The sequence below is a fragment of the Gouania willdenowi genome, chromosome 14 (assembly GCF_900634775.1).
Source record: "Gouania willdenowi chromosome 14, fGouWil2.1, whole genome shotgun sequence".
Taxonomy (NCBI): Eukaryota; Metazoa; Chordata; class Actinopteri; order Blenniiformes; family Gobiesocidae; genus Gouania; species Gouania willdenowi.
Genome location: NC_041057.1, coordinates 16,499,311 through 16,520,780, shown reverse-complemented (window position 1 = coordinate 16,520,780; position 21,470 = coordinate 16,499,311). Strand labels below are relative to the sequence as shown.

The 21,470-nt window shown below is 37.2% G+C and overlaps 1 protein-coding gene across 1 annotated transcript in view; it reads right to left on the bottom strand.

The window, feature by feature from the left end:
- The window catches only part of pof1b (POF1B actin binding protein), a 39,361-nt gene extending 20,347 nt beyond the window's left edge, over positions 1 to 19,014 (bottom strand). The window contains exons 1-2 of the mRNA XM_028466971.1: positions 18,471 to 19,014; positions 11,903 to 11,995 (exon numbers count right to left, since the gene is read on the bottom strand). Of these exons, the coding sequence (XP_028322772.1) occupies positions 11,903 to 11,995; positions 18,471 to 18,857 (480 nt within the window). The 5' untranslated portion in view covers positions 18,858 to 19,014. The remainder of the gene's footprint in view (positions 1 to 11,902; positions 11,996 to 18,470) is intronic.
- Between the last annotated feature and the right edge of the window lie 2,456 nt (positions 19,015 to 21,470).

Sequence of the window (21,470 nt, the reverse complement as noted above, 5' to 3'; positions counted from 1 at the left end):
TCACCATAATGATTAACAGTAAATAAAAGGAGGTGTTTCAACTACAGCTCCATGAAAGGGACTCCAGTGACACAACAGCTCAGGCATCTGACAGGCCATAAAGGCAAACCCTGTCTGGCTACACAAAGACAGAGCCACAGTTTGCTTCATGATCCTACAGAGATCAAAGGTCGCACAAAATACTGTTTCCTTCAATCCAGTTTCAGTATCTTTCTTTTTTTTTTTTGTCCTTAATGGTTAGAAGTGTCTAAAAATGATGTACAGAACATGTGATCTCATGGAGGTGGGTGTGTCTGCAGGGCTGTGACTAACATTATCATGCCTGTCATTTTTGAATAGAAACACACAAACCAGTTAGGACACACAACATGTCAAGGTTAAGCTGCTCGTTATGAAACAGGTGGATATCAGCCCAGAGTGTCATTTTTTTAGGGGTTTTTTCAAATAATTTTCAAATGTTTTCATTGCATACTAGTTATGTTTCATCTGGGGATGTCCCGATACAACTTTTTCACTTCCGACACGATACTGATATTGCAGCCTTGAGTATTGGCCGGTACCGATATCGATCCGATGCGATATCAGCACGAATCCGACATACTTCTATTACTTATTTTTAGGGCTGCCAACTTTGGTAGTTTAGTCGACTTATTGGTCGATGTCGTCGTGGTCGACCAAGATTTTCATTGGTCGACCAGCAACGGTATCAGTTTTAATACCGCTTAAAAAAATAAAAATGCAGTGCACTTATGTAGATGATAGGGATTAAACATCAGATATAATTGATTTAATGCCTAAACATGATTCTATGTCCAGAAACAGCTGTGAGTGAGTGCTGGCTGCAAAAAAAAAAAAGTTGTGCAAAAGTTGTGCGTTTGTTTCCCCGTGCGCTGATCTGATGTTGAAATTAACAGTTTGTTAATAAAACCAGGCTTACCACTAAAACATGTCATTTGTATGAGGAAAAAATAGCTTTTAAGTGTCAGTTGCAGGTTGGGCGCGGATATAAATACATAACGTCTGTCGAACCTGTAGGTTTCACTTTTGCTTTGTCAGGATCTGGTCAAAGCTTGAATAAGGTTCATGTCATAAATGGTCTGTGTTTAAAAGCAAATCAAACAAAATATTTGTCTCTCTTTTTCTTTCTCCTTGTCCTCCTCTGCACCTGCTCATTCATTATCCGTTTTTTTATTTTTTTATTATTATTTTGGTCAACTAATTGCTACATGTGCCATAGTCTTGGTCGACCAATCATTTCCTTGGTTGACTACAGCAGATATTTAAGAATAATAATGTATTTCATAATAATATTACCTTATTTAACAATTTAAAGGCCATATTATACATTTGTCTGTTATTCATCAAAATTTTATTTCAAAATGTTGTTTTTATTTATTTAATTATGACTCTTTTGGGCTTCCATGCAAAATAAGGGTATTTCCAAATATCCAAAGATGTTTGCGGGCTGTGTGAACAACAAACGCATGGAGCTGAAAGGCTGGAGGCTCCAATGTCGTGTTGAACTGAAGCAGGTTGCGTTAGCGTTCATTTTCAGGCCTTGCAAAAATGCCTCAGGTGGGCTGTGACAGACTTTGTTATGCATCTGGGACGCAGACGCTAAATTCCAAGAATCTAACGCTGCACCGAGCCCACACCTGTGTGTCGATCTCGTGTGAGGAGTAACAGCTTTACAATGAGGCCCAGCTGTATGATTATATGTTTGTATGTGCACAGCAGGGTGAACGCACACACAATCAAGTCGTTCTAATCAATGTTTTAAACAAAACAGCATAAATTCATGCTATTTGCCCAGATTTATTAGCAATACTTAATATTTATACATGAAGCATTTATGCAGCTTTCCCACTTGAATTTATTAATTGACAATGCACATTATTAAACAGACATGTTGTAAATGAGCCAGAGTTAGCCAAAAGAGGCTAGTTTTCACTTAATATTAACCATAGGGCTACAGATACAGTAGAGCCCAACAGATTATTAATCGACATCGGTCAATAGCCCATCCGATTAATTGGTCAAGCTATAATAGTAACTGATGTATTAACCTTTTTTTGCGTGGAGATTCTGTGGAGTTCATTATTTACAGTTACATTTGGCCTTTTTTCATTCATTCATGTTCACTTCTTTGTCTTGAATCATATTTTGAATATAATAAGAATTTGTGTTCATGTAAAGCAGGGTTGGGGTCAATTACATTTTTCAGTTACAATTACGTTTTCATTTACCCATGTTCAAGTACAATTCAAATACAATTACAGTGACCAGCATTTTTTCCAATTACAATTAAATTACAATAATTTTTTTTTTTATCCTCAAAGTCAATTACAATTACTTAAGTTCAATTACAATAAATCATAATTACTGAGCCTGAAATAAATTACCTAATGAAAGTTAACCTTCCACTTGTGTTAGCTTTCTGTTAGCATTGCTTATGATAACGGTTCCTAAATCAGCTGTAAAATACATTAATTTCTTTCCTATCTATTGATTACATTGTGAGGCTTCCTAATCAATGAAAGTATAGGTTTTAAAATTTTTGGTGTGGGTGTCTGAGCATTTTTTGTGTCAGTATACTCCTCAATTTCTATTTTTTTTAAATGCTAAAATGTGGGAAAGCTTGATATGAAACATATTTTAATAATTGTGAACTAAATATGTGTCGAACTGTACATAGAACTGTAACATGGTTCCCCACTTTAGCGTTAAATTATCATTCACAATTTTTGATTGACGTTTCATGACAATTACAACTACTAAGTAAATTATCTGAGCTCAATTACAATTGAATAATGATTACGGTAGCAACGTATTTTTTAAAATTACAATTACACCATAATTGTAATTTATTGTCAATTACGCGATTACAATTATAATTGAACCCCAACCCTGATGTACAGTATATATCATATTTTGTTATTGGCAGATGGTTAAAGGGCTAGTTCATCATTGATGCAGTTTTCCAAACTGAATCTGGTTCACATATGATGCACCATCTGAGCTATAACCAAACAGATGAGGGCAGACGTCTGAATGACATAAATCCTCCTGTTTGACGTCAACGGGAGGTTTTGTGTGTGAGCGTGTGTGTGAATGTAGGTCAGTGTGTGAAGCTGGCTCAGTGTGACTGGGGTAACATTAGAGGGGGCTACTGGAGGGAGAAGCATCACCTTACCACACGGTGTGGCTTTGTCAAACTGAGTCTTTGTAAGTGCTCAGTATGTGCCCCCTTTTTCATTTCTTTAAACAGTTGTAACATCATCTATTTATCCCAGTTTCCTCAACATTGCCTCTCACTGACCACTGACTAATGTGGACCCTTAAGTTGGCCCTGATGATTAAAGCCCGCCTAAAACAAAAAGCAGCCGGTGCTTAACTGCTGGGCAACAAGCAAACTTTTTTTTTCAATATTTTAAATTATTTAAAGTTTAAAAGTTTGAAGCATCATTCTGTATATCTCCAATTTATACTTTATGGCTTTTTTCCCCAATATTCAGGTTTTGTTATTTTATTATCTTTCATTTACCGGGTGTTTCTACCATTATGGCTTTTCACTTTTTTTTTGTACACTGCAGCTCTTTTATCGTGTTATGTTTTCATGTTTTCCATCCACATAAAAGGGCAACTGTCTAGGTTTTAAATGTAGGTTAAGAAAATGCCAAACACCAAAAGGCTGAATAAAACAGAAACTTAGCAACAGCACATCAGTTTACAGCAAAGTAACTGGTTAAAGTGCTAATTTTAAGTGTCAGCAACATGTTGAAAAAAGTTCTTCACTCAAGACATCTGAATATGGATATAATAAATCAAGATAAGATTAATATAGGATAAGCTAAAAAAAAAAAAAAAAGATAAGATTTAAAAAAAAAAAAAAAACTACAAAAGAACATTTTTACTACATAAGAAAATTAAGTTTTTCATACATTTGAATAGAGATATGTAAAAAAACAAGATAGGATAAGAAGTTTAGATCAATTAAAATAAAACAAGTTCAAATAACAAAACTACGATATGCTAAAATATGTTAAAGTAAAAAATGGGACAAGATACGCTAAAATGAGCTGCGATAAATTAAACTACGGTCATTTAAATTTGGATCAAACTAGTCAAAATAAGATGAGGTGAACTAAGATAAGTTAGGATAAACTAAAGATAACATAAGATAAGCTAAAATTTAAGAAAGATAAAATAGGCTACGCTAAGAAAGGCTAAAATAACATAAGCTAAAAAAAATAAACTGAAGTAGGACACAAGTCAGACATGCTAATAATATGTTAGGATAAAATAAGCTAAAAGAAGGTAATCTGAAAAAGGATAAGCTAAGAAAAGGAAACTAAGATAAATAATGAAAGTAGGACACAACAAATAAAATAAGACAAGATAAATTAAGTTAATAAGTTAGTTTATTTTCATTCGTTCCGGTAAAATCACATCATTTTATCCAAAGTTCAACCAAAGGTACAAACACTTGCCTGAAGCTTTTAATAATTTCAAAATGTGATTTATTTTCTTGTGAGGTTTCTGCATGCTTATGGCTATGCTAAAATTAGACAGACAGACGGATGGATGAATGGATGGATGGTTACGTTTTTACTGTCCTTGTTATTACATTGTTATGTTGCCAGTTTAGGTTTTACCAAGCTGCTGAGTCAAAGAAAACTGACATTGTTGAACACGAGTAGCGAGACGGTTTGAACATTCATGCCAAGTGGAACAATCCGTCTGAATTAGTGATACATACTGTAATTACTAATCCAGTCACATGATCAGTCTCAACCTTTCTAATTCACAACAGCAAACAAAGCCTTGTTGTAAATCCTTTGAAGAGAACAGAGAATTGCAGAAATTACCTGCTGAAATTTGAGAAGACACCATCATGTCAACAGGTGCATGAAGTTTATTAGCAACAGTGTAGATTAAGGTGACGTCAATAGATCAGAATTTGGGGCACATGTAATTACCGTATATTTTCTACTGTCACTACTTTTTTTATTTTGAATTGGGGGAGTGACTCCAATGTGGGAAACATACAGTATCTGTTTTATATTTTTAAACAGCTAGTGACTAAAATGTGCAAAGACAATAAGGTTTTAAATCTGTAAACAAAAGAGGGGGTCAAGGATTAAATAAGTGTACATTTCTATCAAATAATAATAATAATAATAATACTAATACATTTTATTTGTAATGCACTTTACATTTGATACCAAATCTCAAAGTGCTACAATATTAAAACAATACAACACAACATAAATTAAAAGAGAGGACTAAAAACAAGCATTTGCTGTTAAAAAGAGACGGGACTAAAAAGAGGCATTAACTGTTAAAATAAGCTTGCGTAAAAATGTGATTTTTAAGTCTTTTTTAAAAAGCGTCCACTGTTTGCGGGGCCCTGAGGTGGTCTGGGAGGGTGGCGGGGGGCAGCGGCTTCAAAGGCCCTGTCGCCCATTGTTTTGAGCCGTGTCCTGGGCGTGACCAGATGGTGCTGTTGGCCTGACCGGGTCCTAGTTGAGGTGTGTGGTGTGAGCAGTTCTGTGAGGTAAGTGGGGGCTACACCGTGCAGACAGTGATGGATGTGCAGGAGGATCTTATATTCTATGTGGGACTGAATGGGGAGCCAGTGCAGTGTACGGAGGATGGGGGTGATGTGCTCGTGTTTTCACACCCTCATCAGGACCCTGGCAGCACTGTTCTGAACATACTGGAGATTTGGAGGCTCCTGCCAGGGATCCCTATGAGGAGTGCGTTACAGTAGTCCAGCCTCGAGGAGACAAAGGCATGGACGAGCTTCTCTGCAGCAGGAAGGGAGAGGGAGGGGCGCAGTTTGGAGATATTACGGAGGTGAAAGAATGCAGTTTTGCAGATGGAGGTGACATGACTGTCGAAGGACAGGTGGGGGTCAAATTTAACCCCCAGGTTTGTGACAGAGGGAGAGAGGGGAATGGTGTGTCCAGAAAATAAAACAGAGGTGATTGGGGAGGAGCAGAGTTGATGAGAGGTTCCAGTTTGAATGGCTTCTGTTTTTGAGCCATTTAGCCGCAGGAAGTTTTGACTCATCCACGCCCATATCTTCTCCAGGCAGGAGCTGAGGCAGGCAGCCGTGGCAGAGGGGGGGCAGGGGGGAGTGACTTTAAGATATAGTTGTGTGTAGTCAGCATAACAATGGAAATTAATTCCATGCCTGCTGAAGACACGACCCAGGGGGAGAATGTAAATGGTGAAGATGGTTGGACTGAGTACGGAGCCCAGGGGGACCCCACAGGTGACAGTGTGGGGTCTGGATTTTGCATCCCCCTGCGCTACGCACTCGACTCTGTCAGTGAGGTAGGAGTGAAACCATTGAAGGACGGTGCCAGAGAGACCTGTGTAGTGCTGGAGTCGTGCAGGAGGATGTGGTGGTCTACAGTGTCAAATGCAGCAGAGACGTCGAGAAGAATGAGGAGGGATGTGGAACTGGAATCAGAAGCCATCAGCAGCTCGCTGGTGACTCTGATGATATCTAACTGCTTTTTAATCACATTTGGCTTTGCTTTGGAAGTTTGTTGGGATTTTGTTTGTATTAATATGAAGTGGATTTAAAACACACCCTTCTACAAACATCAAACATCATGCATCTATATCTAGTATGTGCAATCATTTGATTACTGAGAGGTGTAAATGTTTGGGTGATGAAAGCTGCCAAAGCCATAAAACTAAGCTGCAAGTCTTATGCATTCAAGTAATAAAATCTAGTATTTATGACATTTTAATTAAATATTTGGGACTCTCACTTGTCAACAAACTTCCACTCATGACATACTGATAGCCTTAGTTTGCATTCACACCTTCCCAAAGTGTCATCCTCCTATTATTAAATGTGAATAAATCACATATATTGCATCAGTGTGAAATGCATTCTAGTGCTTTGCTCACACATACATGTTTAAATTTGTTTTTAAAATTATCCATAACCCTAACAGGGTTGTTTTATTATTGCTGAAAAGGCAAAAAATCTGATATTAAGTCATGCAAAAATCAAAAACACCATAGCAAAGATGCTAGCAGTGGCTGATATGGGTTATAAGGCAGTTAGCATACTAAGAATCAGCTAAAATAAGGTAGATAGTAAATAAATATGGTAACTGTGGCCAACACTTTGCAATCAGACACCATGGCCATTCTTCTCTAGGTAGGACACATCTCTGTGCTAAACCATTGTTGAGACAGTTTTCAGATAGTATTGTTTTTTTTTAAGGTAGTTATTTTTGGTGTTTAGCAAATGCACTAACGTATAAACTTGTTTGGTTTGCAGCAAACTGACCTTTTTAGCCATACTTTATGACTTTTTTATAGTTTTATGAGAAGACTTGACCTGGCCACAATAGGGGCATGAGACGGGTTGTTTTTATTTGGCATATGGTTGTAGTGAAGTTGTAAAAAACCCAGTTCTGTCTTTCTATTCCACACCATGCTGGGCTTTAAGGGAGACATATCATGCTTTTAAATCTTTCCTTTTTACATATAAATCATACAGTTGTGGTCTATATAAAGCGGAACTGCAATGCTTGGGTCTGAATTCCTCATTATTATAGCTCTACAGGCCCTTTTCTGATGTGCTTCTAAGTGCAACTCATTTTGGTGTGGTCTCTTTAAATGCAAATGAGACACTCCATACCCCGCCCCCTCTCCAGGTTGCAGAGGTGACTCTCGGTTCAACTCCACCCTGTTCGGCCATTTTTGTAGTTTGATAGAAGAGATACGGCTATGTAGCGGCGCATAAACTTTTTATTTAGAGGTTATGGTTATTTACAAAATGTCAACAACAGAAGACTTGTCCATCCAGCTTTACATGTTTGAGCCAGAGTCTGACCCGGCAGAGCGAGATGAAAATGAAGATGATGAACCTGCAGAACCCTAACAAGTGAGCTAACACAAGCACCGAGCTAACGCTAGCGCCGAGCTAACGCTAGCACCGAGCTAACGCTAGCGCCAAGCTAACGTCACGAAATGCATTTTAATAGTCTTTTCACAAAAACGGCAAAATGAAATGACTAATGAAAACTTTAGACTTAAATTAAATCACGTAGGCCATATCATCAAGGATCTAAAACGAGCACACAGCGCTAACATATGAAGACGGTGCAACTGCTAATGCTAACAAAACAATGACAGGGACGTCTTATCATCAGACTTTTTAGCGTTATTTACCGAAGTGCTCTGTTCGTCGTCTCCAAAGATAGAAGGAATTGAACCCTCAATCAGACAAAGTCTTTCGGCAAATCCTTCTTTACACTGGTGGAGGTTGCAGAAGCAGTCATCCTTGAAGTGCTTAGCGCACACAAAAATGACCTTACCCACAGATGTGGGTACCCATATTTGTGGAAGAAGAAGTTTATTAACAGTTAAAAAAACATGGCTGTGTAGTTGCAGCTTGTTGTTCATGACATACTTGGTTATGCTCTGTTTGCACTCTGTATTGACAGCGTGGAACTTTGATTTGGTTTTGCACATAATATTGTTTGCAATTGAAAAAAGAAAGAAATAGATAATTTGTTTAATTTATTTTAACTTTTATCAATTTTTAGTTTCAATTTATGGAAGAAGAAGTTCATTAAAAGCTCATCCTTACATCATGCTTGTAAAGAGTTATAATAAAACATTTCAAAATGCATGTGACACTCGGTCTGTTGGTCCAGTCATATATTTTGCCATTGTAGTTTTTTTAAAATCTCGTCTTGTGAACCCAATATTGTGTCTCGTCTCGTGGGCTGCGTGTATCGTCACACCCCTAGTGGCTTTCTTTAAAAATACATTTTCTTTTTTAAAGTCAAGCATTACTGTTAGGTCGTAAGCATCCTAAAGCTGTAGCTTTAGCGTGTATCAACCTGTGAATGATTGCACTCGAGGCTACAGCTCAAGGCAATTTGAAAAGGCTTGAGTAAAGTTGACTGACTACAAGCCAGCTATCGGTACGTTTTGGCTTGTCAAAGGATTGTTAAATTCAACAGCTGAAACATTTTAGGTCATGAGAGAGTTACGAGAGGCCTCTTAAATTTACGTGTCAGGCTGATGAACTATTTAGCTTCTGGCTATGCCTCATAGTTGCTGTCGTCAGTTTTCAAAAACAATCTGATGACTTTTACTTGATCTTTCTCTGCTTTCTGACATGTTTTGTAAGTGACAACGATTACATCAATAATAAGCAAATAGCGGTATGATTACCCTTATATCTGTAGGCCTTTAGTTTGAACCAGTATTACAAAGCAGGGTGAATAGACGTAGATATGTGTTCTTAGCCACACCTTGGACTCAGAATTCCCAGCTCCTTATTCTAGTTTAGTTGGTTTTGGCAGTTGACTTAACGATCATTTAAAAGGGGAATTTTATGTAACTCGATATATACATTTTACAATAGTCAGGTGTTGATTTAAAAAATGAATGCATTAGCAATGATTAGGAAAGGTTTCTAGTAGCAACTCTGACTAGGATCAAATAAGGCCAATAAAATAAACCCTTGCACACTAATTTTACTACTAAACTAATTTCAACCTATTTTAAGCTTCTGATAGAGAGGCTGGACATTCGATTTCCAAGGCTTTAGTCGAGCCTTCGATTTCCTTGATTCCGTTTATCCATTCCCATTTTGTTTCAGATGTCATTACTGACTATTATACTATCATTGTGCAAAACATGCCTAATAAGGTTAAATGAGTTGACTATTTTCATGACTGGCAGCCTAAATTATTTTATCAAAGCTAACGATAACAAGCGCAAACGCATGCCCAGCAAGTTGCGGCACAAGTCATTTGAATGCACATATTACACAAGTCGCTGCAAAACTCGCGGCAGAAGATGCAAGAAAGAGTCACTGACATCCAGGAAGAAACTTTGAACTTTTTAGGACAAACAATTGCATCGATTGTAGAGTAGAGCTGGGGTTCACAGAAGCTGAATCATAATATTCTCATTGCACATTATCTGCTTTTGCCAAAGTCAAACTGGTCCTGTACTGAAAACCATTCCCCACCACACCTTATTTCTCGATTACCACCACAGAAACTGGGCCAGTTTACCTACTGAACGCTTATGGAAACTAAGCCTGGCTTCTTTCTTTCTCCTCACCACTTCAGCATTAAGGCCTGCATGGTAAATTACTTCATCCACTTAGATATGGTCATTGTGACCCAAGCTTTAATGCCAAATACTATCTCTACCTCAGAGATAGGAAACTTTTATCACAGTGAGGGGCATATTATGAAAAAAGTTGTCTGCTTTTGGAATAATGACTAATCTGAGCAATAATAAAGAAATCATCAGAGGTTTTTGTCTATTTTGGTTGTTGTTTTGTGTGTTTTTGGAGTCATTTTATGTGGTTTTGTGATAATATATTATGTTTTTAGAGTCATTTTGCATATTCTTTCATAATTTTGTGTATTTTTATCGTCCCTTTTGTGTGAATTTAGTAATTGTGTTTTTTTTCCCCATAGTCCTCTCTGACATATATATATATATTTTTTTATTTTATTTTATTTTATTCATTTTTTTTGTTTTACATGAATAGTGAAATGCACACATGTGCATCAAACAGCCATTGTTCCTTTTCTTGCTTTAATGGTGTGTAAATATTCATATGTATCCGACATGATGTTAAAGCAGCATGAACGGAAGATAAGATTATCGCCCTGACAGCATAAACAACCATCACAGGCACCTACATTAGGATGCTGTGAAAATTCTGTGCACACAGCAAACAGATATCAATCAAAGGAGCTCCCTGTTTTGGTAACAGCCATTCACATGAAACTGCAGGTTCAAAGGATTTGAAAGGAATGCATCCAGACCCTGCAAAGGACTCTGGGAAAAAGGCCAGACACACCTCATTGTAACACTCACAGTGTGATTGGCTTGTCAGCGTGACGGTTGAAGCTCCTGTGATTTTGAACAAAGCGTTGTTGTAACAGTGTGAACACGGGCAACCAGAGAACGCACACGTCCTGTGTACCAGCAAATGCTCCCAGCTGTGAACAGGACTTTAAGACAAAAGCCAAGATTTACTGTTAATATGACTATAGTTTCACACACCGCCTTGTATTCCTGTATTCAAGGTCATGCCACTAGGTGTGTTCGAGACTAACCGACATATGAACCTAACACACCCCTTTCTGCATTTTTTCCACACTGTTCTTCCAAACAAGGTCAGAGTGCAGTTTAAAGTGTCTGGATATGATTCAAAGATGTTTATCTGGTTTAGTGAAGCAGATGAGAGCTAAGCTAACAGTTAGCCCACGCGCTCTCACTTAAAATGCTGGTTTTCCTGACTCTCCTGACTTAACTCCCGATATGATCTGGACTAGCTAGCAATCACACTTCAATGGATCGGTTTAGCTTCTCCCAAGCTACAAAGCTTTAAAGTCGTAGTGAGCTTAAGATCCATACAGTTCATTCATTGAAATATCCATCCATTCATCCTCTGTGCCTCCTTTACAAAGATTAGGAAGGTTAGTTTTATATCTCTGTGTGAAATTGGTTGGTTGGAAATACTTCTGCAGGTTTCTCTTTCTTTTCTAATGAAGTGTTTGGGAAAATGATTGCCCACAGCGTGCAGCAACAAGCCTAATGGTTCTCAGCCGGTTCACTGATGACAGCTTCAACTTGCCGCTTTATTTACACTAACATGGGAGTTGCCATTAAATGTCTTCACAAGGAATTGGCCAACACTTCGGCTTGAATATTTTTCTAACAATGTTATCTTAGGACGTGGGGGAGGGTGATAAAGTACCAGCCCTAATAAACTCATTTAAAGCATAAGGGTTTGTAGTTGATGGGCTTCAGTCTGTCACAGGAGTCTGTGAGCACATGTGTACACGTGTTTGTTGTGTGTATGCGTACGTGTGTGTGTTCTTACCTCCTCCCCAAAACTCATCTCTGGGCTCTTGATGGGACTGGATGACTGACTGAACACTGACGAAGACTTCCTTCTGATGTTCTGTGAATGTGACTGCAGAAGAACAACACAGGAGGAATCAAAGAAATGAATGACAAGTTTTATTCAGTTAACCCTAATCCATACCTGCAAACAAAATGCTGAAAAAGGGCCTCAACCACAGCACAAGCAGCAATAACACAACAGGTTTGGAGAAAGTAAGTCTTCAAAAACAAAGAGCTAGCATCCTCACAAAAGTGCCGTCTTTAATCCAGGAGTCACAATCCAGAATCCAGGGTTTGATCAACCGGTAAGGGCCATCTTCTGGGGAGGGTGTATGGTAATAACAACCGAAACACCCATCAATCCAGAGGTACACTACTGACAATGTGTCAACGTTAGGTTTAGCCTCGCCAACGCTCAAACAAACATGATTTAGTAATACAAGAACCATCAGAACCACAACAAAAATATGATGACAAGCAAAACTGAATTTGAGGAGGACATTGATTACAGTAATGATAGCAAACTGTGGCTAGGACACCAGTGAATTTCAATAATGAGAAGCCTGAGCATAACATATTTGTGTTTTAAATGGCCCACAGAGGCCAGAGTACAGACATATAAACACCAAAGGCATGAAAAAGGTGACAAAAAAAATCTATCGTGGGGTGATTTTACCCCAGATAATTTATTTGAATTGAACACATAAATTAAGCAATCTTGAACACTCTGAAGAACACAATAAGGCAAAATACACTATTTTCTTCAGTCCAAAACAGAAAAAAACATGTATTCACACCACTGAAGATGTGGTTTGTGAAAAACAATTCAAATATATATATGAAGAAATGCAATGTAAAAGTACCTAAAATTTGTACAGTTATTCACTTTGTTACTTAACACCACTGTTGCTGAGCTACTGGTTTTATGGTGCTTTTAACAGTTTCCATAATTTCCCTTGTTTCTTTCCTCTTTTGATCGAGACAAGCCTCTCAGAGCAGCTTTCTTTGTTGATCCATGAGCCGTTTACCAGCCACTCTTTCTTTCTCCACTGCATTTGCTTTGTTCTCAGCTGCACTGCACATTCATTGTAGGGTGAAATAACTGGCAAACATTAACAGGACTTACATAGGGCACTATAGAATTATTATTATTTTTTTCAAATTCCATTTTTTTCCCCCAAATTCTATGTTTTCCGCATTGTTATTTTTTATTCAGTTTTTTTTTTTTTTTTTTTTATTAATTTTTTTCAGAAAACAGTGGTTTTCAACTCCTGTGGGTAAACAAAATGAATAATATTAATATTAAAAAGAAAACCATAATTAAACAGAAGTGTATGTCAAAATGTTAGTGTAATTTAAAACCATGTGTAAACTCCAATTAAAAGGTAGCTCCAGATTGTACTGACATGGATTATTCAAACAGGTCATTTTTAATTATGTATAATCTAATGTCATATAAAGATGTATGAATCAGAGCAGCATTAATGTCACCCAATGAGTGGATTCAATTTTCAATGGTCGATTAAATGATTCAATAAAGCTAGGGTAAGCAATTTTCTCCAGACACACTTTTTAAGTTTTTGGTTGAATTTTTCTTTATCTCCTGACATAAATTAAGATCTTATGTGCTCTGAGAAAGGAATGAAAAAAATCCATCATCTGTAGCAGCTGTAAATCTGTAATAACTTTGACCAATGGAAAAAAAAATGAACCGCCAGAAAAAACTTATTGGATCTATACGATTCACATAAATGGCCTATAAGCTCAAACATACTGGGGCGGACATCCACAGAGCATATTTACGTCCCAGAAGGAGAACAAGGACTACACAGAAGTGCTAAGGATTGTGGGAAATGTAGGATTTTACTGGAAACTACTACGGACAGTCCGCGTGAAGTCCGCTCCGTCTACATTCCGCCCGAGTATGTTTGAACCTTAAGCCTGATATATGGTTCTGCGTGAAATTGTAGACCCCCTCCCCGTGACCTGACGTGCTCTTCCCAAAAATCCTGACTACACGTCGAGGCGACGTGGAACACAAGGGCTGTGATTGGTCAGCTCCAAACCTCAGCCCCGGTCACTGCCTTTTCCAGTCACAGCCATGTTTTAACTTTTTGTGCAGCGATCAGAGAATTGTTTCTACAGAGAATTGAGTCAAAGAGAGAACCGAGATGGATTCAAGTGCCAGGGTTTTATTATTTCCTTTCATGGCTGCAGCACGTGAAGCACCGCCAAACGGACTCAATCACAGACAAAAGGTGTGCGTTTACCGTTATCACAACTCTGCCTCATCCTTGTATGTCAACGTTTTAGACCAGAGAGAAGTGCTTGTTTCTCTATTTAACCTGTCCTGCAGAGGGTAGACATTTGACCTTTTCTCACCCTCTGGGCAGATTTGGACACCATCTACCAAATAGCTTTTGACAGCTTTATGACCATTTAATGAGTTTTTAACAGTTCAGGGCAATTTGTAGCTTCTCTAGTCAGCAATTATTAAAATTGTGTCATGTTTATCACATAGTATCACTTTGGCTGTTTACTTTTAAGCCTCATACTCCTTCACCTTTTGTATTTTCTTTTAGCCAACACAAGTGGTATCATTGCTTTTAAAAACCTTGCTGAAGAAGCAGATGAACTTTGTATCAATCTGATTTGCTCTTTATGTATTTACCAGATCTTTTTAATATTTTATAGTCTCAGAGAAACCCACACGTTCCCATTTCTGATCCATATCACAGTTAGTTTGTTTTTCGCTCTCTCCTATTTCACGCTTCACACAAAATATATGGGTGTTTTTTTTCATCTTCATTTATTTAACTTTCTGCACAAGGTCTAAAAGAGTGCCTGGTATTTTTTTTTCTATATTCTTCCTCACTGATGGAAAGGAAAGCCAGTCACTTTGGGTAAAGTATTTCAGAGGCTAAGGGTGTGATGTGGATTTCAGAGTGAGTCGATAATTACTGACATGTTTTATTTAAAAAAACGGTTAATTACAAATGTCTCGTGTGAGAACAAAGATGATACCCTCTCATCAACGTAATGTAACTCAGCTTACATAACCCAGCCAGCATAATAAAAACATGCCAGTGTTCGTCTTCGTGCACGAGGGTGTGTCTCCATACGATGAAATGAGGCGAGGCTGGCTTTGTTAAGCCGTCAAGAATGTTTACCTTAAAAGGTGGCAGCAGAAACAAAACTGGGCATTCCAGGAAATTAGATACAGTTTGTAACACGGCCTGTGTGATAGCTGGGTGTCCTTGAATGCAACACAGCTTTAAACCTCCCTCGGTTTGGGTTGTTCTGCGAGCTTCTTATCTTCTTCACTTTTACTGGTTAATGCAGGGTCACCTCTTCTTTCCAATCCATCAAACTCACTTGTTTATGCAACATCAACGTGAAATCTCACAGCACGGCGATAGAAATGAAAAGGTGGTGTCACATGGTGGGACGCCATTGCATAGATTGTCCCACTCAGTTCTTCCACTCCTTTCCAATTCAGACAATGAACAAAGGAAGTGTTTAACAGCACAGTAGTCTGAGCGGTGAACAACCAATGGGTGAACTCGGCCCAAAAAAAACGAATTATCTAATCCAGAGATGGGCAACTTTTACCACAAAATGTTATTTTGTCTATTGTTGAAGTCATTGTTTGCATTTACTTTGAAGCCCCTTAAAATTAGGCCAAGGGTTGCCTGTTGCCCATGCCTGCTCCTAATTAGACAGACATACGCACTTATTCTGGCAAGTACAAGTCCAGAGTTTTACTCTTTAACTAACCACATCAACTCCTTAGGGTTACCTTAAGGTTTATTTGACAGGACAGCTGGCAGAAAACTATTCATTCATCTTCATGGAGTGTTTTATCTCCTAATCAAACATCATTAAACAACATGCATGCCAAAAAGCATGAACCAGTACCTTATCTCCGTACTGAAATTATAACCCTAACCCTAAGTGAGGTCTGGGCAATTTTGCCTTAAAAAAAAAAAATCTCCAATTTTTTAAAGAAAAATTTGAGTTTCGATTTGATTTTTGATTTTTTTTTTAATGCACTTCAAAATGACTGCAGACATCAGATATATTGTCAAAAGCGCAACTTTATTGCTGTGATTGTTCGAGCTAAAATACATAGAACAATCCCAAAATAAAAAATAAATGAGGCTCTGTCATTCAACAATTTCAAGCTTTAACCCAGGTTTAAGCAAAAGTGCAACAGCAACTTCACAGTAGCTTAAATTTTTCTGATTAAGAAATCAGATAACTACATATTCTACAACATGTTATATTACAGTTAAAAAAATAACAAACTTTTCCCTTAGCATCTCAGCGTAGTGCAAATAAAAAACTGAACATGCTTGTGGCATACACATAACCTACTCAAAGGGTAAACAAATGTAAACAAATAAAAAAGTTCAAAAAAACTGTGGTGGAAAGAAAAAAAAACATTTTAATACTGGAATTTGCAAAATAAAAATTGTTTTTTATCTACAAATTGGATTATTCGATTTTTTTTTGCCCAACCCTACCCTAACCTAATCCAATAAACAAATAAAACCTGTGTCCGTTCACTTTGAAAACAAAAATAAACAACAATGAATTATTATTTTTTTAACAAAAATCAATTTTCCGGTAGTGCGCATGTACGCGCATGTGAATATACACGCATACGCAATCTCAGTACAATGCGTACTCAGTACATGACACCGGTATAGCCATTGTCCTTACACCATTATAACCAGTGCATATGTTTAATTCATTCAATGCCTTTTAAGACTTATTGCAGATTCTCTAGAACCCTGGGAGCAAACCTATGCTCAGAGAGAACATGTTTTAGAGAAGTTTTAAACTGCAATATTTTAGGTGATGTGTAAATAAAATTAATAAAACCCTAAAATACAACTCAAAACATCAACTGCTAAATCATTCAAAATAATTTTAAATTGTTAGTGTTTTGCAATAAATACTGAAGGCTTGTGTGCCTTTTATGTAATCACATGTAATAAATACATCAATGTGAATTTGGAAGATTTCCATATATAATAATAATAATCTAAGTTATACATCAGAAATACATCTTTGTCAATTTCTTGCAAAAACACTTTGGCCCATTCCAGGTAAGAAATGTTAAAACCTAACCTTAAACCTAAATTATGTGAATGATTCCATAAATATGTTCAATATCATTTAAAGCACATTGATGAATTTCATATTGATGAATTTACAATGTGTGTTTTACAACATTTCTACGCAGGTTGAACACAATATGTCAAATACCTCCATTATAATGTTCATTTCAGTGTTATCTCCTTTCACTGCTGGCTTTGCTCTGTCCTTAAAGGTTCCCAGAGGGGTTCACATGGGGAGACTGGTTTATCTAAAGCAGTTTGTCGAGCCCAGTACTTTCTCAAATGAGTGCCTGTCAGGGCCTGCTTTGACTCTTAGTGAAACATTATTAGTTTCAAACTAAATGACTGCATTCATTGTAACTGTAGCTTCTTTCAATCACAACAACGCTAAACTCTAGTTAAAACATGAAGGTTCCACAAAGTTCTGTAATACCGCCCATATAAACAAGGCAAAGTAACATATAAACCAATGGTACTCAAACAGTTTTGGCTCAAGTGCCCTTTCTCTTATTTTGAATCCAAGTACCCTCTTTGTCCCATTATAACATTTTGCTTAGAAAACAATTTCTAAACAACTATAGAGCAAAATGATGGAATGAATGAGTGATAACACATTTTAAAGAATCTCATTTTGTAATTAAGTGGAAAAAAACAGTATTTAATGCTGTGGTTCTCAATCTTTTTTGGATCATGACCCCATTTTGAAATCAAGAATTTCTGGCGACCCCAAAGACATTTTTTTTTTCTAAAATTTATTTTTGATCATGTTTGAGCTCAGACATTATCATTTTTTTATTTTTATTTTATTAACCTAATTTATATTTCACAAAGGGAAAATATAGGAATACAGTTGTTTAGGATTGTGTGTTGTTTCAAATTTAAGAAAGACTTACAAAAAAAAAATTCAAAAATCTATTTTAGTTTTTTAAAAATTTCAGGCGACCCCTCATGGTGTCACGACCCCAGGGTTGAAAAACACTGATTTAATGGCTCCTGAATAGATAGTTGTTATTTCATCTCACAGCTAAAGTGGGACCAACGCTGAACAAATGTATTTGTTGATTTTCCACTCCCTCTGTCTTTAAAGTTTGCCACCTAGAGGTACATGTACCCCTATTTGAGAAACACTGATATAAACAATGAATCACCATGACCAAGCATAGATGGACACCACTGTAATAAACTTTCTATTGATCCTTATTTTGGGTAAAAGCTAGTGTTAGAAGTCCATTTGGGGTTGAGTTGTTAGTGAAAGTGATCTATTGGGAACAGTGGGCGGAACATTACACACAAAGACCAGGAGCAGTTTGTCTTCCAGATGTCTGGACAAACAGTGGGTTTGTTGTGTTTTATAGTGTTTGCATGCATTAGTAGATCCTCTAAAGGGGTTTCCATGGTGGTCTGTCATTGTGATCTTACCTCCAGCGAGTTCTGCTGTTGGATCATCAGGTCCGAGTTCTGGCTGCTGACGCTCAGACGGGGCATACTCTGCAGGTACATCGGGGACACCACCTGCTGCATCATGGCCTGCTGCATCACGGGCTGCTGCATCATGGCCTGCTGCATCACGGGCTGCTGAATCATGGGTTGCTGCATCAACACGTAGGAGTGCTGCTGCTGCTGCATGGCCTGCTGCACCGGTACCAGGTAGCGCACCGTCTCATAGGAGCCGCCGTTTAACGCGTACGGCAGGGTGGTGACCTGCGGCGCAACGGTGGACACGGAGGTGGCTAAAGGCTCCGGGGAGGCCACGTTCATGGTCCGGTACGATGTGGTGGTCGTCTTTCTGGTCGTGTGGGATGACATGATGGATAATCAGTGGAGCAGGGTCAGAGTATAGTGCTCACCCAGCCGGGATGGCAGCGTTAGAGGCTGTTTCCGTGCGAACTTCCTCCTGTTTTACGCACAGCGGAGAGGAAAGTCCGGTTGGAGGACTTTTCTGTGGAATGGGTGGAGTCGAGTGTGAACAGCAGGAGGGAGGGCTCATGGGACGCGCACTAGTAGTTTGTAGTCTCAAAGGTCACTACTGCATAAATACATGCCATTACCACTCAGGGACAGACACGTCGCACGGACACCGTGGAGTAGTCTGTCTGTGCGGTAACAACAAACAAATCACCTGATGAGTTTACTCGGTTAATTCCACACCCAGAAGTCCAAATTCCAGAAAACTAATCCACACTTTACAGCAGTGGTTCCCAAACGGTGTGCCGTGGCACACTGTCGTGCCGTGGGATTTTGTGACAGCCATACATTATTATTGCAATATACACCTACACAAAAACAATTGTTTTAATTTACTACTTTGTATGCGCTCAATTCATAATACAGAGGCAAACTCTATTGCTAAATTTTCATTTATTTTATTTTTTTAAATACTTTGTTAATAAATATTTCACGAGTAATATAGTTGTCTTTGTCACATTTTATTTGGCATTAGTAAATAATTATACACATTTACAGATATTGTACATTGTACATGCTGTTTTGCACAATAGGTGTGCCTTCAGATTTTTACCTTTGGTGTGCCTTGAGCACAAAAAGTCTGGGAACCACAGCATTCAGCATTGAGTGTAAATACTACATAGAATCCATCAAATTAATCAATAATAAGAAGTCATTTCCACACATTTCATTTGATAAATTAATTATTTAAAGATTAGAGTTCTGACTGCTTTTTTAACCTCTTGAATCTAGACGGATCTACTTCATTTTTATTTCCTTCATACAATGTCTCTTTATTCTATTTAATTTTTCTCTATATATTCTTGTTTATGATGTCATGTTCTATGCTCTTATTTGTTTACTGTTACTGAGAAGCAGGTTTGGGCTCAGTTGTAATTGTAATCGTGTAATTGATAATTAATTACAATTGCGGCATAACTATAATTGTAAATGTGATTATAAAAATATGTTGCTGTCAAATAATCGTAATGAAATTGTAATTGAGTTCAGATAATTGACTTTGTAGTTGTAATGAAAATTTTATTTTAAAAAATTATCAATGATAATCTAATGCAAAACTGGGGAACCATGTTAGTTCTATGTTCAGTTCTACACATATGTGGTTAACAATTATTCAAATATGTTTCATATCAACCTTTCCCACATTTTACCATTTAAATAAAATTGAAATCGAGCGCTATACTGACACAAAAAAAAAGGCTCAGATGCCCACATCATGAATATTAAAACCTATATTTTCATTAATTAAACCTAGCAGGGTAACCAATAGAATGGACAGAAAGTAGATGTTAACAGAATGCTATAACGCAAGAGGAAGGTTATGTTTTTAGGGCATTTATTTCAGGCTCAGTAATTGTGATTCATTGTCATTTAACTTTAGTAATTGAGAACATCATTGTAATTGACTTTCTGAGGATAAAAATATAATAGTAATTTATTTGTAATTGGAAAAAATGCTGGTCACTGTAATCGTAATTGTAATTGATCCCCAACCCTGCTGAGAAGCAAGAATGTAGTGTGCATAACAATCAATAATAATAATAATAATAATAAAAAGCAGTCGGTCTGCTAAAAGACACACGGCCCACTTGCTTTTACTCTTGTACAAAAGTAATGTTTTTTCACTGTGACCATATTTTAATTTTGATTTCTAAAAAAGAGGACACCTGGGCTGACCTCGGCATCAAAGTACTCAACTGGCCAACCACCTTTATTATGCATTAATAGAATTTGTCCTTGAAACATCTCATGTATACCTTTTTAAAATCTCTCAATCATTAGAAAAATGAGAAATATCTCCTACAAATAAAAAAAAAAAAAATGGAGAAAAAAACTCAGGGCTTACAGAACATTAAATAATCATTAAATATACAATAAGTGTGTAATATTGTCATTATTATGATCGCTTAGTTGAGGAAACAGGACTTTAGGCTGCATCTATTTATCTTCAATATTGTTTGTACAAAGTAACACATCTGTATCAGAGCTTTGGACTCAAATGTAATATTTTATGTGTTCTTTGTTGTCGCTCACATAGAGTACGCGCATTGTAAATTGATGAGACGAGAGAAATACCATTAATACCAACTAGGTATTTGTGATTTCAAGCAGTGGAAAGTGCAGCAATAGCAACAATAATAATAATTTTATTAATAATAATAATAATAATAATAATAATAATAATAATAATAATAATAATAAAATATCAACCCTAGGGTTTACAGTTTTTGGAAAGCAGGAGGATCAATTTGTATGTTACTCTTGGGCTTCAATGATAGCCAACACATTGAATTTAACATTATGATTTAATTTATTAAATCAATAAAAAATAATTACATCTGCAATGCTAGAGTTTGGTCACATGGGGGAGCGGGAGATTCAACGTTTTGGAACCAATCCCAGCATGTTTTCATCTTCCTCCCTCCAAAGACAAGAATAAACCTTGCATTTTAC